The 17,834-nt window shown below is 42.7% G+C and overlaps 1 protein-coding gene across 1 annotated transcript in view; it reads right to left on the bottom strand.

Moving 5' to 3' along the window:
- Nucleotides 1-2,087: 2,087 nt before the first annotated feature.
- The window catches only part of PLA2G4A (phospholipase A2, group IVA (cytosolic, calcium-dependent)), a 55,560-nt gene continuing 39,813 nt past the window's right edge, over nucleotides 2,088-17,834 (bottom strand). Inside the window, exons 11-18 of the mRNA XM_009997842.1 lie at nucleotides 16,113-16,250; nucleotides 15,710-15,802; nucleotides 13,324-13,395; nucleotides 11,470-11,712; nucleotides 7,173-7,357; nucleotides 4,033-4,228; nucleotides 3,685-3,842; nucleotides 2,088-2,323 (exon numbers count right to left, since the gene is read on the bottom strand). Coding sequence (XP_009996144.1) covers nucleotides 2,192-2,323; nucleotides 3,685-3,842; nucleotides 4,033-4,228; nucleotides 7,173-7,357; nucleotides 11,470-11,712; nucleotides 13,324-13,395; nucleotides 15,710-15,802; nucleotides 16,113-16,250 — 1,217 coding nt within the window. The 3' untranslated portion in view covers nucleotides 2,088-2,191. The remainder of the gene's footprint in view (nucleotides 2,324-3,684; nucleotides 3,843-4,032; nucleotides 4,229-7,172; nucleotides 7,358-11,469; nucleotides 11,713-13,323; nucleotides 13,396-15,709; nucleotides 15,803-16,112; nucleotides 16,251-17,834) is intronic.

Below are 17,834 nucleotides of genomic sequence, written 5' to 3' on the forward strand. Positions count from 1 at the left end.
AGGGAAACAGTCATGAACTCACCAAGCAGCTTCTGGGAGCCCAAAACACCTCCAATATGTGAAAAAGGTAGGAGTTTTTATGACAAATGTGCTTTTATCAGAGGAGGGGGAACTCCTGCCCTGGCTGGCAGACCCTGCTCCAAGCTGAGAAAACCCACAGCACTGCAAGGCCCAGCTGGGCTGGCTCAGGGGTTTGGTGCATCCCAAAACACCTGTTCCTCCCTCCATGTAGGTTTTAGACCACAAGCTTTTCACACCTCTAGTATTTCACTCTCAGGCCTCTTGTCCATCACTGACTCTCAGCCTTACTCATCACACAGTAACAGAACAATCCTCACCATCAGAATGATGCCCTTGCACCTGGATGTCCCTACCAACGTGCTCCTGGTTGTCACCCCAATGAAGCAACAGGCCAGCAGCTATTTGATCCCACCAGGCTTGGAGAAGCTTTCTTCTTTGACCTGCTTTTTAAAACTTTGAGAATAAAGGCAGCAAGGACCCAAAGCCCAGAGCCATATGGTAGTTGTTTCCTGTTGCTCTTCCCACAACAACACAAAGGATCTGTTCTGCACTGACCCCAGCAGAGAAATGGATTGATGTGCTGTCCCCATACACCAGGCTGCTCAAACAGGTTGTAGTTTTAACAGCTAAACTAAAGAGAAAGACTAGCGTGCCAAAACTTGCCCCTCCTGCTTGGGAGCTGGCCCACATCTCTTCCCAATGGAAGTGAAATTGTCCTGACCGTGATGAAAATGAACTGTCTGAAAACAGCAAGGCCAAATACAGTTATGTTTTATTTTTTTTTGTCTGGTAACACTGTGATAATAGAAACAGTATAAAGTATGATAAAACATTTCCATGAAACAGAGCAGGTACATATTAAAAAAAAATACAAATATTATGTTAACCAAAGGAAAAAAACCCCAAACATTAGAAAGAAAATATCACAATAAAATAACAGTACCAGTTTCTTCCTGTATATTGAAATTTATTGAAAATGTTTAAATTATAAAGCACTAAGATAAGTTACTTTAATCTTCCCTCTTCATGTTAAACATGCACTAACTCAAACAGAAAGAAAAGCTATTAATCAATACAGGAGATGTGATGTTACATGATTAACAACATGTAGATGTAAGGAGGCATGAGGCAGTGGCTGCTAAAAGAAATGCATTTTCATTCCTTCTCTTCCCATGGGCTTACAGATTTTAGCAATTACAAACAGATCAATAATTCCCAATAAAAGGAACAGCCACTGAATTAGCAATAAGCTCTGATCAATGAGCAGCTGGAACCAGATGGTCTTTGAGGTCACTTCCAACCCAAGGCATGCTATGATCCTATGGCTGTAAACCACTCAGCTCCTGCCTTGAAACTTCAGAAAAAAGGAGCTAAGGAACAACAGCTGGGTCCTCCCAGTGCATTGCTGAGAGCTGATCCCACCTACCTCAAGAAAAGGAAACAATCCAGCCAAGAGGCCCCAAAACGTGTGAGACGGTACTAAAATTATATATGTCTGTGCATGATCTTTTGTTACTCAACGTACTAGAAAATATGCATTTCAAAGTAGCCCTAAAAGCAGGAGCTACTTCACATTCTTACCTGGGAACACTGCAGCTCTCCCTGGGAACACTGCAGTGGCACACGTTGCCACTGTCCCTCTGCAGAAATGAGATGCTTCTCTTTATGATCAAAGGCTAAAAATCTCTTTTCACCTCTCCAGAAACATTTTGGCCAGAATTACAGGCAGTAGCAGCAACTCAACATACAGGCTCAAGGACCCAAGCAATGTAGTTTTGTGAAACAAAAAAGAAAAAGGACATAGGAGAGGTTGGACTTTTGCTGAGAGGATACACAGATTCTTAAATGCAGTATTGAGTAGTGAAGTGGAAAACTGGCCCACTATGAGAAACCAGTGTTGACACTTTTTAAAGTAAAAACCAACCACTGAGGCCAACGACCACAGCAGAACTCATTCCATGTTTTTAAAAAGAAGTGTATCAGCAAACTGAAATGTTTTTGGGCTTAGTTTGAAAAAGTAAAAAAACAACAACCTGTATTGAAACTTGAAAATTCACAAGAAAATAAGCTTTGCCCAGCCCAGAGCAGGGATGCTCTGACAATGTCTTTTTGACTCCAGTTATAAAGGCAGAACCAGGTTCTTGAAGGAGTGGGACCCAGGACACATCCTCTACGTAGGGTTGTTGTTCAGATTGTTCTTATTGAAGAACCTCCTTGCTTCAACGCTGCTAAGAGACACGGAGCAGCGAGAGGGGTTCTCCTTCCTGTACTCAATGCTTTCCATCATAGCCTGCTTGATCACCTGGAAAACAGGGAACAAGGCATCGTTCAGGGAAATAACCAACACAGTAATGATTTATTACTTGGTTGAAAGGCCCCTTGAGATGCGAACAGCTGCTTTTACCACTGCTCCATCACTGAGCAGGGACTGCTGAGCAGTGTGATGAATGCTATTTCTTCACTGCTTAAAACACTGATTTTAACACAGTCAATCAAGTTCTGGCAGGATAGCACCAACCTCCAAGAAGTCAAGAACACATCATTTCACTGAGTCTCAATTTGATTCTGAAGGGTAAGTCAAAACACTGAGAAAATCCATACTTCAAGGACACAGAAAATAACTATCTTAAGTAAATCTTCACTTCTGCTTCCTTTGTCCTGAAGTAACAAGATTTGTTCAGTGCCTCTAAAAAAAAATAATAATTTCTTTATCTGGGATAATTATTTCCCTTGTGAAGATGGCAAGTAACTCTGTGGATGCTGGGATCATGGTCTGTGTTACAGCTAGAAACAATTCAACAGGATTATTGCTGAGCCAGCTGATGAAGAAATTTCCAGAGATCTTTACATAAAAATTCCATTTTCCTCTTTTCCAGTTAGAAAATCAGCATCCATAAAGAACTGGGTATGAAATCCTGAACACAGACGCTTTGCTCAGTAACCCTGCAGGACTTCTGATAGTAAAATGACAAAAACAACACAGGAACCAAATTAAAAAGGATATGAATTGGAATGACTCCTAGGAAACACAGGCTCACACCTGAGAAGCACACATACTCCACTCCACTGGTTCTGCTATTTGGAAGGTGGCCACAATATGACATCAATCATCTTCTCAGCCCCAGGAATGCTGACGACAGGTTTTTTTTCCTCACCACTGGAAAGCACCTCTGGCCCTTCCAGCAGTGTATTTGCTCAGTGGCTTATGGCAATACTTCCCACAACACTGGTACTTTGGTACTTCAGAAAGGGAGGTCAAGTGCTGAAACCAGCTTCTCCTCATCTAGTTCTCACCCTGTGCCTCACCCAGTTCTCTTCAGGTAACTCTGGCCACTGTACTACCAGCAGTGACTGGCCTCCTCCCTCCTCCCCAGACTGGAAGGATGCAAGGAGACCCTGCCACAGTTTGCCTGTGCTTCTGCATAAGCTCCAGCCTGCATCCCAAGAAAGCAGGTTGTTTTCCCACAGACTATGATGTGCTTTGATCCAGCCTCAATTCTGGGAACAGCAAGGAGCACAACTAAAAGCACTTCATACGTTGTTAACAGCCCAGCAAACACTGATGTAAACCCCAGTGCCTGCTGTCAGAAAGATTTAGGGCTTTACCAGCATCACCTACTTTCCCATGTGACCATCTACACCCTTCCACACTGGCCTACATACATCAATGTTATTGAGGGTGTTGAACTCCATTAGGTCGTGAAGCCTCTTGAAAGCCTCATTGGGATACTGGAAGTTGAAGGTAGAGAATGGAGTATCTGGATCATCAAAAATGTCAAAGTCTGCAAAATCCTTCTCTTCCTGTGTTTCTCTTGGGACTCCTGCATGCAGAACACAGACAAAAAGACAATCTAAACCTCAAGTCTTAGGACTTGCATCTGATTTTTTAATGGCTCTTTTGAAATCCCTAGCTGCCATGGAGTTTTTCCACAGCCAAAACATTTCTGGTGTATAATAATAATAAAGCTTCAAAGGAACAGGTAGATCTAGCACCAGAAAGTGTGTGCTCACCTGGAGCTTTGTACTTCCGGAAGTTGATGTTGGCCAAAACAAAATGGATTATGGTTGGACAGTCCTTCTCTGAAGAGGTATCCTTGGGTTTGAAGACATAGCACTCCTTCATGCCCTCTCGGTCAAACACGTTTGGGTCTATTTTTGGGAAAGGAAGCTTGTTCATTTTGGCCCATTTTTCTGCCAGCAAGATTTCCTGAAAAGGTAACAAAGACTCAGGTGCATATGGGGGTCCACTGCAAAGTGAGATTTTAGGTGGAGAAACACAGGTCCAAGTGGTGACTGGAAGCAGTTGTATTAACTCATGCTTTGTTAGAGCAGAAGGAATGATCAGTCCTGGTCTAGACCCGGTGTGGCCAACTGAGCACCTCCTTGAGCCTGCCCAACCTTCACCACCTGCAGTGATTCACCGGAAGGGAAGAGCTGGCCTGTCACATCAATGCTGGGGTGCATTTACAGAGCTGACAACCAGAAAAAAGTCAGTGCTGTGGAAACCAGGGAGAGCTCATAAACACCCATCCACGCATCGCTACGTTCAGGCACCTCGCGGCGCAGACCAGCGGGAGGAATGCTGAGGGAGGAAGGCAGGTCTGGAACACAGGCCTCTTTTCCCTCGTGACACCTCAGTAAACAAACTAATTTGTAAATAATGACTCAAAAGCCTGTAATGAGGGTGTGTGAGCGGGAGGAGAGGGAAGGTCAACATCTTTAATCTTGGTTTTGAATGAAATAGGACCCCTTTGTGGGGCAACTGTTTTGGATACGCAAGAGATTGCGAGATAGTGGGTGTAAAATGCTAAAACAAGAGGCGAGTCACTGGCTGCCTCCTCCCTGTGGTGCACAAGTGAGTGCACCAGAGGGTGCTGCCATGGATACAGGCCCACTCCTGCACTGCCACCCCTCCTGGCAACTCACGCACGCCCAACAGGATTGTGCAGCCAGCACCCAACTCTGGCTTTTGGCCTCCAGGCCCTCTGCTCAGACTAGCTGGAGGGACATCACTCCCTATGATCCATGACTTTACACTTTGGAATTAATAAACCCTTCCCTTCCAATTGGCTTCGTGAAAAACCTAAGGCACCATTTCGTCTTCCTGCTATTTTTTTGTGCACCAAAGGGTTTTCCCTTTTTAAAATTGGAGTTTCCAGAGAAACCTGCAGGATGCACTTGACTTCCAAGCAATCCCTCCCTGTTATGGGGTGTTCCCCAAGGCAGCACAGAAAGTGGCAGCTGATGGAGACAGAAAGCTCAGTGGCTGAGAATAAGAACAAAGATGACCACATGCAGACTTGTGCACAGAATCAGAGTCATCCTGGTTGGAAAAGGCCTTGAAGATCATCAAGTCCAACCATAACCTAAATCCAACCATAACCTAAATCAGACTCCACATGCAGACATTAACAAAGATGTTTAGGGGAGATGATAGTGCTGAGGCAGCACACTTGGCTGACAGGAAAATGGTAATAACAAAATAAGACAAATTCTTAAAGTCATAGGAAATTAAAGGAAGAAACAGATTGCAGGATTCAGTCACCTCAGGGAAAATGAAGGATCTCAGTGCTAGTACTAGTCTCCTCAGAGTTCTTCTCCTCCTGCATCAAAAGCAGAGTGACCAGCAGGTCGAGGGAGGGGATTCTACCCCTCTGTTCTGCTCTGGTGAGAGCCCCCCTGCAGGGCTGGGTCCATTTCTGGAGTCCCCAACACAAGAAGGTCATGGAGATGTCAGAGCAAGTCCAGAGGAGGTCACAAAGATGATCCAAGGGCTGGAGCAGCTCTGCTCTGGAGACAGGCTGAGAGAGTTGAGGTGTTCAGCCCAGAGAGGACAAGGCTCCAGGGAGACCTTAGAGACCCTTCCAGTGCCTGAAGGGGCGCCAGGAAAGCTGGGGAGGGACTTGGGACAAGGGCAGGGAATGATGAGATGAGGGGGAACAGTTTCAAACCAGGAGAGAGGAGATTTAGGTTACACATTAGGAGGAAATTATTCACTGTAAGGGTGGTGAGACACTGGCCCAGGTTGTCCACAGAATCTGTGGATGCCCCCTCCCTGGAAGCGTTCAGGACTAGGTTGGACGGGGCTTGGAGCAACCTGGACCTATGGGAGGTGTTTCCTGCCAATGGCAGAGGGCAGATCCCTTCCAACCCAAACCAGTCTGTGACTCTATGACAGGTAGTCCCCAAGAGACCTAGAGATGACAGAAATTATCCCTTTTTATTCTCCTGAAGCTTGGTGGTTTTTTGTGCACTTAACAACACTGATCTACAGGTCCTTTTGCTACTGCTGTTAATCTCTGATGGGTTTTGGAGGTTTTTATCCCTTGATAGCAAGGGGAAGGAAAAAATACTCTGTTCTAATTGAAACTTCTTTGTAAAGCAACAAAGAATGCCAACTGTTTATCAAACAGGGAAGTTTTCTTTGCTTCCTTAATTATTTCATTTTTTTAACTCCCATAGGTTTCAAATAAGTACTGCTTTTTGACTTTGAGTAACTCACAGGAGTCTTAAGTGTTGCTTTCTGTGTTAGTTACCAAAATGATCCAACATCCCTGATCAGTCAGAGCTGTCTGGATGCACAGGTCCTACAGAGAACAACAGCTCTGCCCTCCACACCTGCTGGATTCTCCCATGGTTGCTTTGCTCTTGCCTGCATGGATTTAGGAATCCTACTTAAACCATTACTGGGATTATCCCAGTGAGATATAAATGAAGAGTTAGCCCCACTTCCAAAATAATACATATTTAGCAATACCAGTGACTGACATACATTCCTGCAAGATGATGAACAGAACTGTTCATTTCCATCACATAGAACAGCTGACCAGAGCTAGACTGACTTAATTGTTTAATCCTGACATCAGAGAAATTCTACAATCCAGCATGAAGGCAAAACTTTAATAAAACAGCAGAGCTACTACTTCAAATGAGTGATATTTGCTCTCTCTGTGTCAGCTGCCTCATGTGAATCATGTAAACAGGAACTGAGGCAGAGTCCAACGTTCTGCCTTGACGTGGGAAATTGCTCCAAAGCTGGTGATCCAGGGCCTTCTGAAGCCATGAAACATGCAACCAGCCTCACTGGAAGAACACAACTGAGCCAACCTGAATTTATGGACACAAAGAAAGGCATGGCCTGTCTTCCTTACCTTGAAAGGAGGACTGGAATCACTTGGCCTCGCTGAGAAATCAAAAGAGATTATGAGATCAACACCCCTTTGAGGTCTCAAGATGAGTGGGTAGGGCAGGTTGAAGGTAAGCCCACTGTCCACAATGTGAATCTTCTTGCTCTTCACATCTAGTGGCTCATAGATCCTCTCAAACTCATCAGGATCTGCAGAGAATAAATGGAAAGCAATCAGGAACACACCAGTTCAGAACTGAAACTGTGACAGCCTTTCAAGTGGTTTCCACATGCACTGAAGATTCCATGGAACTCAGAATATGCAGTATCCCAGTGAAGCACTCCATGAATTCAGGTGTAACCTTAACCCTCACCTTACCTGGGAAAACAGAGCTGGAAGGGACCTCAGCAGGTCAAGTACACAAAGCCCTGTGCCAAGACAGAAGCTGAGGTGGCTCAAGACATAACCAAAGGGGATGGATGCCCAGACTGACCCTGACCTTCCCAGCTTCACCCCTTCATGCCCAACAACCTCCACAAAAACACCCAGGAAAGTGTTTATGGGATAATAACCTAAATATTCCTTGGCTGCAGCTTGGGAAAGAACAAGCCATTTTTCCTGAGTGTCTCTGCACTTATCCAAGGCTCCAGATACCACCAAGTGATCTCTGCAGTGTTTAAAATTTTTCTCCTGACAGTTTTTTTCTTGCTCTAAGTCTTGAAAATATTTCCAGGGCATGTTACTGCCTTTTGACTAAAAACTAATGCTAATAGCTGTAGAGGGCAGTGTAATCTAGGGAATGCTGAGCAGGATATTGTAATTATTTCTTGCATAATTAAACATCCTAGCACCTACTTCTTGGTGATGTAAGTAAGGTGGAAAAGGATAATCTTAGCTGAAGAAAGGCCATCAAAAAGAATTAAAACTTTAGTTCCTGTAATTTCAGGGTCCAGGAGGAAATCCACGTTATGAGCAGCATGAAAAAAAACCTCAGAACAGATGCTTTGAGCTTTTATTTCAGTTAATATTTATTAGAGGCCACCAGATTCCCAGTATGTCTTGATTTCTAAGGGAGGAAACACTTTGTAATTGTTGCCTATTGCTAAAGGGCTAAGTGTGCTTACATTTCATCATCACAAATTGGCATAAATCAATGAAATTATATCAGTGTCTCTCAAATTCACCCTAATTTAAAAAGCACTGGTTAAGAAATGCACTCACTAAAGAGCCTTTTAGCACAAGAAACGAAAATAAATCTCTTTTAAAAAGCCATTTCAAACATAATTTAACCCTTGTTCTCAAACAGAATTTCTAGAAAATGCAGGAACATTTTTCCTCAAGGTTTATCAATACAAAATTTGAATTTTCAAGTCAACTGTGATCCTTGAGAAAACACTTGCACCACCTGTCATAATGTTTCTGACAGGAGTGTTAACTGCAAACACAAACTTCCTACCAAAAAGGCATCAAAACCAGGATGGTTCCCATTTCTTACAGCCTTTATGATCCTATCATTAAATTATCATCATAATTTTATGATAATTTAAATGGTAATACATGGTACTACCATCAGTAAGTTTATCAAGACTATACAGATTGGTTTTATTAGCTGTGATCTTCTGTGACTCCAGAATAAATTAGTCTTTTCTTTTTATTCTAATAAATGTTAGAAGTAGACTTGAGTTGAGTTGAGCAGAACAGTTCTGAAATGCAACCTGTGCCCATGTCACAGGACAAGAATTCCAAGAGCCATGAAGATCACCCCATGCTGTTCTGAAGACATGACTTCCAAGGCAGGCACAGGATGCAAGCTGGCTCATCAGTTGTCATCAGATACACAAGTGGGGAGTAAGAACTGTTTGGAAATAAAGAAGGGAGCATGTTCTAGAGACCACACTTGGTGGCTCCAATGGAAGCCTGAGAGTTGAAAAGGGCATTTGCTACTGACGTGCATCTACTCCAACGGAGTTTCCATAAATACTGAAATAAGGAAGCAGATTATGAGTTATTTTTTCCCTATTGTTATTCACTTGTCATTTTCTCAAGTGATTTTGGTGTGTTGTAATACCAAGGCACAGAACCAGACCAACTCGAGTTCAGAATGAAATCATCCGAGGGAGGAGGGAGGGAAAGTTTTAAAGTCTATTTCAGATCAATCTGCCAAAACAGAACGTGCAGCAAAGCCAAGCATTTTCCTTTGGGATCAGGTCTGCTGTGTGCACTGCAGACCCCAGTCCTCAGTAACAGCTGGAGCATCAGCCTAGGCCTGCCACAGCTCAGCCTCTGCAGTGCCCCTCACTGCAAAGTCTGAGGCAACTGTTATTTACACCCTTTTTGATTAATTTCTCTCTCCTTTGGAGTGTTTGGTAACTAAGAGAAAGTGCGTCCTGCGGCAATTCAGACTCCTCTCCGTGCTGACAGCTCAGCTGATGGTACTAGCAATAAATATCCAAAGCTTAAACGTATCCAGTTCCTCAGTAATATACAATATTTTAAATTTACACCTTTCTATCTGCCCCTCTGGGCTCCTAGGCCCTTGCACATATTAGCAAAACTCACAGCATTAAAATGTGGGTACATTTATCACACCACTGAATGATTAAATTTTAGATATAAAATTTGTATAAACAAATTACAATTATTATAGATTTATGTAACTGCTGACATTTCAAGGGTTTTTTACCCATTCTTGACTATAATATTGCAACTGCTGTTAGACTTCAGTTGTCAGTTCAGGTTTGTGAATGTGGGCTTCAAGCTAGCACTGAAAAAACCTGCAGTTACGTCGAAGTTTTGCCAGATGTTTTACCCACAGAAATTGCAGGCACTCCAACGTAACTGCCTCAGAGGTGCAGGCTCATTCTGTCAAACCAGCATTTTCTTTCAATTGAAATTAAAACCTCGGAAGTTGAGAGTTGATTCTGAAGATTATCCACGTCTTAATTATGCAAAATTATCATCAGCCATCATTTTTTCCAAGCATAAATTCACTACCCGCTTCCCTGCCTCCTTTACAACTACTATAAATATTAAGATTACCCAGCTGTAAACACCTCTGGGATGATAAAAATATTTAGAAAGTGGAGTACAGCTGGAAATTACTATGCAACCACTCCAAGGGATTTGTTACATTAACAAATCCCCACTGGAGCTACTTAAGCTTTTAAATGACATCTGGTATTTACGATTGCATAATGACCAGCTAGGACAATAATCTCTGTCCTCTGAAGGGACCATCAGGGCTGAAGTGACTACTATTGTTAGGTGGGATGGCTGGCAGTGCTGTGCCACCACACTGAAACATGGCAGGAACATCACTTCCAGGGATTTGCGGTTCCCTCAGCTCGATGGATGTCAGTCATAATCCGTACTAATCCAGAGGCATTAGAGTTTGAATCATAGGGAGGCTCCAGCAGGTATCAGCTTAACTGTGGCGTAATTTTTATGCAGGGAAACTCACATCCTTATCTCAGAGCTGTCACACACCAAGTGATTAAAAAAAGAGCACTGGGGCCAGAGCATGAAGACAGTCATTGGTGCTCCCTGAGCACTGCCCATAGCAAATCTCCAAAGTGTTAATCAAACATGACTCCTAATTCTCTGCAGCTACTGTTCCTGGCACCTTATGCTTCATGGACTGAGGGAAGACATTGAAATCCTTTCACAAATTACCATTGTTCTCACATCCTAATTTTCCATCCACATTCCTGGTCTAGTGGTAGGGGTCCCTGCTCATAGCAGGGGGTTGGAATTAGATGATCTTTAAGGTCCCTTCCAACCTTCACAATTCTATGATTCATGATTCCTGCTTATGCCACCATCCCACCTGGATGCACCTGCCCCACAGTCACACCTGAAATGGGAATGCACCCAACAGATCCCTCACTGTGGGGAGGTGTTAGCAAAGCAGGGATCTGTAAGTGAAGAAGTGTGTTGCCTCCACAAGTTCTTCAGAAGGAGACAGAGACAGCAGAAGAGCTACAAAATTTTTGGTAAGGGGAAACCCTGAAGGGAGGAGAAGTTTGATTTCCATCAGACTGATAAGAGAAAAGGAACACCACAGGACACCCTTTGGAGAAGCCCAAGAGAGTAAGGAAGTGGGCACAAAGAAGGGCACCATACACAAGAGCAGCTTGGTCACCTCTCCAGCAATTCCTTCAAAACAAAGAGTCACTTCCCCTCCAGAAGGTCCCGACTGCTCTGCAAGCTCTGCTGGGGACATGGCAGGCAGGCAGCAGACAGAAGTCACTGCGTGGTGCCCCCTCTGACACCCAGTCAGCTCCTACCCTCTGCTGACCACCACTCCAGCCTGCCCACTGACCTGCCACGGCTGCATCAAGCTCGTCCTCCTCAACGGACTCCTGGGTGAGCAGGTTTGCCAGAGGAGAGAGTGGGTAGCAGGTATTGAGGTTCAGGCCCAGCATGAAGTTGTGCACTTTGCCAGCACGGCCCTCCCGGGTGTTGAAAAGGGCACTGTCCCCCACCAGAGCCATCAGCATGCGCTGCACCCAGCTCTCCTGGCTGCTGCTCTGGTACTCTTGGCTGGCCTTGGCGTTTTCAGTGCCTGCAGAAGAAAGTGGAAGCCAGCAATGGTAGGACAATTAACATCTAAAGCAGTTAACTTACACATTTTGGGGTCTATCAAAGGAAAGGAACTGGGTCCCAGCCTTCTTTCAAGGTGCCTTGGACCCAACAAAGGAACTTTGCTGCAAGGATTTCAGATGAGTGGAGAGAAACAGTCCTTCTAATTTCACAGGCCAGTGAAACTTTCAGTCTGCAGTACAGTAATGTGAATGTGTCCACCAGGAAAATACATTGGAAATGTGTTAGATGACTTGAGTGGGCTCAGCTGGGATGGCAAGGGAAACAAGGATATGGCTTTATCTGTGCCAGCACCCCAAATGCAAACTGTCCCAGGCTCAGGAGACAGACCTCAATCCTCAGTTCTTCAGTATGTGTTCTGTGTAGAACTAAATTCATCTGGATGTGTCCATCCTCTGCTGGTGGCTACAAACCCAGCTTTCTTTAAGAAGCCAAAGTTAGTCTGCACAGAAGAGAATGCTAGGACATGGGAACTGTAGAATGCCTGAAAATATCCTTTCAGGAAACTCTTTACTACAATCAGTATCTGGTTGTAGTTAGTTTTAGAGAGTACAATGAAATGTCCAGACTTAAATGTCTACAGGTAAATGTAACAAAAATTACTCTGACTGACATCACCTTTTATTCATCAACTGTCCACACTTGACTTGCTGGAGTGTTTTGTGTAAGGAGGTAACTCAGGCTCAGGCTTGATACTTTTAACTCCAGCACAGAAATGTGCCTCCTTAACTCAGGCTTCAGAGAAGCTGATTTTTATATAAGTGCAGAGAAAACAAGCATCAAACTCTCCTAACGTTTGGAGGTCCCACATCTGCACATTATTCTATAGAAGTCAGAGGGATTACCAAGTGTTTACCAGTCACTATGGCTACAAAGTATGACAGAAATGCACTGTTCTGTGCTGGCTGTGGTGCTTAAACAGGAAATCTGGAAAACAAACACTACATCTGGTGTCACTCTCTCCTCTATTATTTTACACATCAAGGGAACTGAAGAAGCAATCAGCTGAGCTAATGACATCACTCACTGTCTCACTGCACAAGATTCTCTTTCCTTTCTGTATATCCTGAAGTTACAAAGAGCTGGGAACACAAACTAAACCCTAGAAAACAATCGATAATTTTGGTTTGCTAGGCTGGACACAATTCAGACATGCCCCTGAGCTCAGCAGCTTGCTGGCACCAGGCTTCTGGAGATCACTGGCTCAACAAGAGTCCTTCCTGGGTGTTTGCACAACTGCAGAGCCCTGTGAAGCCCTGCTGGGCTGAGGGCAAACTGAAGATGTGTGAGGGGACTTTTTGACTATCAGCTTGAGCAGGAGACATGAAGCCAAGCCAAAGGCCCTCCTGAGGTCTCTTGTTCACCATTTCCTCACTGAGCCACTGGTTCCAGAGGATCCTTGGATTAGGCAATTAAGTTTTATCATCAGTATAAGTAAGAGCAGAGCTCTCAGTTACAAGACTGCTGGCAAGACAGGTTAACTGGCTATGGCTAATTACCAATGCCCACAAACCTCACGATGGAAGCTGGTGAAAAAAGTAACCTATGAAATAAGATGTGAGGATTTCCTTACCTTTTGGATGCTGGGATTCATCTTCGCTGTCTGAACTGTCATTGCTTACAAGGTGCTTTAGCCTAATATTTTCTGTTGAAAGAAATTTGAGGTTTAATTGTCAGAACAGCCGAGAATGTCAAAACAACCTGAGTCATAAAGCTATCACAGCACTCAGAAGAGAAAAATACAGCTGAAGAAATTTGATCTGCTGTGGACATCTCTATGCTCAGAATCTGATCAGAATGTTTCTGCTTTAGCAATTTTGGCAAAGCTCCTGCACTCAGCAGATTAGCCAGAGGGCTGAAAAAACAAAATGTAATTCTAAAGTAGTACCTACCCGTTGCCTCTGCACCATCTATCTGACCCCTTCACCTTGATTACAATTTAGATGTATGGCTCCTGTCTTCTCAATAACTCCTAGTAAACTAGGGGGAGAATGCTGATTTGTTAGTTACCTCCTGTTTTTTTTAAAAAGAAGAATGCTTGACCTCATTCCTGCATACATTAATGGGAGCCCCCAGAAATAGTGGGGGGAAAACAAAAGCCAAGATGGTTATGGAAGTTCTGCTGCAGTATGTGTGAAAAATACAGGCTCGTGCAGCTGCATGGGTAGAGAAGGCAATGGTTTTCATCATCAAGCAGTGAGAGAAATGAAAGCAGAAATGAAGGAAGCTCTCCAGCAAAAATCTGCATTGCCTTAGGGTTAATGGGCTTTGATTCCAAAATTGCCACAAAGTCATTGTTAACTGTTCACTGGTATCTCAGGAAACTACTTCAGAGTCAAAAGGGGATCTGAAAAGCAACATATCCCACACCTCAGGTAAGGAGGAGATGAATTCATGGGAAAACAGATGACAGGCTAGCAGCATCGCTTTGGCTAATTCTGTTGGGAAACCTTTCCTGAAACACAGGAGACCTGCAATGTTTTATGAGCAGCCTCATCTTGGAAGCTTCCATCCTACAGAGACTGAAGCCAAGTGATGCAACAGCATCCAAGAGAAGACCTCTGAAAAATAAACCCCTTTACTCCCTAGTGTAATGTACACTGGGAATCATCTCTCATGAATTCTGGAGACAGATCAGTACCACCGTCGCCCTTTTTTCTCCAAAAGATTGTGCACTCCTAGACTTACCTCCAACACACTGTAAAAATTCACCAGAGAAAGAGAAGGGCTTAGTCATTTTTCCTTAACTGCTTTTTAATACTCAGTGGGCCCTCAATCACTTCTCAGACACTGACAATGGACAAACATGCACCCAAGACAAATATGGAGAAATTCCTGAGTGACGACATTGGAGACAGGTCAAAATAAAATCAGTGACTGAACAAGGAAGCTAAAAAAAACAAACAAATGGAATTTTTGGACATCAAATCATCTCCCTTCAAGCAACCTCCACGGAAAACTGATTATTTACTGCTTCTAGCTGGGATTTAAACATGCTGTGTGCAGGCTGGCTCTTCGGATGTCCACTGGCATTTTGCCATTCATTTTGGTGGTATCACAGTTTCCTTGGGACTTCTACAGCACCTATGGTTCAAGCCACACCAGTATTTTCACATCTAATCCCACTTCAAAGCATATTTTTAAATTTTATATGGAATGAACCACAGAGAAGAGATAAAATTCTGTCTCTTAACATCTTAAAAAGCAAATTTTATTTTTTTATTTATTTTTAAAATCAATTCTGTATTTTCTCTCCTGGCTCTTCAGAAAAATCTGACTGTCTAGTATAATTTATTTAGTAGCTATCTAATTCCCAGTAATGGCATCTTCTAAACAGGAAAAACAAGAATTAAAAAAACCTTTCATCATCAACTGCATTCTGAAATAAAACACAACCAAGTCTAACCCAACCATGCTACAAGTCTCTACTTCTGGTCATTTTGCCATTTGTGCATTAGGAATGAAGACAAGATCATTTAATAAGCAAAAGATCAGATACCAACAGGTCACCTGTGGTCAGAATGGAACAACTTCCCAACCCAGAGATGATAAAAGTGGCTTTTACTTTACTAACCCTTGAATACTGCAGCCCTGTGTCAAGGGAATACGCTATGAACTAGCAATTATTTGTCAGCTTCTGATCTCCCAAAACTAGCTAACAACATCAAAAAGGGAGGCTAACTCCATGAAAATAGTTGGATATATGCATGCAATTTTCAGTTTAAATAAAATTAATTAAAAATTTAAAAATAAAATAAAAAATAAATATATAAAATAAAATAATAAAAATAAAATAAATAAAATGTTTATAAATATGAAAAAACTTTCCCTGGCCTCAGTGTCTTGCAAGGTCAACAATTACAGTTACTTGAATTCCACATCCCTAAAATGCAGTCAGAGGGCACTGAATCTTGCTCGTAATTGTTATGCTTAGGAAAAGACTTATTTACTGACATTACCTAATTCTTCTTCCATGGTGGGACCTTTGTTTTGAGAATTGGAGACACCAAGCACTCTGTTAAACAATATAGAAAATGCACTTCCCCAGACACCTGAAAGGGAAAAAGGAAACAAGGAATGGAGGCTGGTAGAAGAAAAAAAAACCAACCCCACACTGCAGTATTTAAGCAGTTGCTGGCTCTCTGAACACGTCTGTGCCAAATCATAAGTTCAGATGTACACACGAGAAACAAGAAAACAGGGAATGCCAATCCAGGCCTGTGAGACCTTTCAACTGCATGTCTCCCAACAAATGGAGAGCTCCACTTCTTGCCTCACACTCGGCGTGATTTCATTTAAAAGCCCTTGTCCACGAGCTACTGAAATTAGGTTTATTTTCAGGTCTTTCTGCCACATACTCACCCATCAGGAAATGCAAGGGGTTTTCATTATACTTCTTCACCACTGTGCCCATAAAAAATTTGCTTCCAAACAAATCCGGAGACATAAAAGTACCATACTTGGCCATGCCAATCTCATATGGACTGAACTCCACCCAGTCTGCAAAACAGACACCAAAAGTGAGCTGAGTTAGCAGTCTCACCCTGAAGAGAAGCAGAGGATGAACACACATGAATAAATGAAACCTTTGACCAAGCAAAGAAGTTCTACTTAAATGGGAAGCTAAATGAGCAACAAGGATATCTCTTAGGTTGTGCAAAAGGCAACACTGTGATTTCAAATGAAGGACAGTCTCATGTCCCAGCAAAGGAGTTCTCATTCTCTCTTACCACAACAAACTTGGGTGAAAAATATGAGGCTGTAAAAACAGAGGAATAAAAGCAGCCATTTTGAACAAGAAAAACAAAACAACATCTGGTTTTCATCCCATGATTCAACAGGATTCCCTATCACATGAAATGCAATGTGACTCTTCAGTTCCAAGATGGTTTCCTGATGTCACTGTGACTCTATGGAAAATGTGGAGGACAGTGACAAAGACAGAACAACTAATTCAATATCACAGAAGTTGTGAAAGATTCTTGAAAAGGCATTTGGATTCCAGCAGAACCAGATGTTTCTAGTGAAATCCAGTAAGAAAAGGCAAAACTGAGAGGCAGCTGAGGAACTTATTAACACCAGACAATCCAAAATACGTGCCATTTTATTGAGGGTTCAAATGCACTTTCTGGTCTTAGCAGAAAGCTTCAGAAGCTGTTGCCAGTATATGATGTAAGCCTTTTTTGAGAATGCATTTCTTACTTTGAAATATTCTCTTTGATACCAGTGCTTACATCAGATAATTCATTCCAAAAAGGGAGCAATAACAAAGAAAAAATACCCTACATTTTTAGCATTTCTCCCATTCATCTATCTCCCACATTTTAGTAGCTGTTGATTAGACTGTTTCTGTGAACAAATTATAAATAATTCTGAAACAGAAACGGTTTGGAAAAATCCCCTCAAGTCACAGGGTGCCATCCACTCCTCAAGATACTCAGTGTTTCTGTTGACATGTTAAGCATAAGGTCAACCATTCATCCTGAAAAGGAAAGATCTAATCATGACTGCCGAGACTGTTTGCTTCATGGGGCAATCCTTATCTCTGCTAAGTCAAAGAAAACATCCTATTTTCCCAAATAAACCACCCACAAATTTTCACATTTATTGGAACAGAAGGAAACTCCTTGCAACCCAATCCAGGAATTGAATGGCATTTCCCTTTAGATGTCTAAACAGGAATTGGCAGATATGCATTTCAGAACCATGTTGGCAGTAAAAGTGGATTTAGAAATATAACTCATGTAATCTGGGATAATCCGCTTCCATGTTTGTGTTTGCACTGAAGAGGATGATTTCCCAAATCATGTATCCTGCTTCAGGAAATAAGATTTTTGCGTTAAAATGAAATGGCTTCAGCATCAGCTTCTGCCAATCCAGGAGCTCCTTAAGACAGTGGCCATTTAAACGAGTAGGACTTGAACATCCCAGGAGACAAGAACTTTATCCCAAAGGAAATACTTCGTGTTTCTATCCAGTAAACCAGGCTAGTTCCCTGGCTGTGCTAATTCCTCGCCGTTAAAGAAGCTGCAGTCATTAAAAGAAATAATTTTTAAACCTTTGTCTCTAACTAACCATGGCAAT

The sequence above is a fragment of the Chaetura pelagica genome, unplaced genomic scaffold (assembly GCF_000747805.2).
Source record: "Chaetura pelagica isolate M959 unplaced genomic scaffold, ChaPel_1.0 scaffold655, whole genome shotgun sequence".
Lineage (NCBI taxonomy): Eukaryota > Metazoa > Chordata > Aves > Apodiformes > Apodidae > Chaetura > Chaetura pelagica.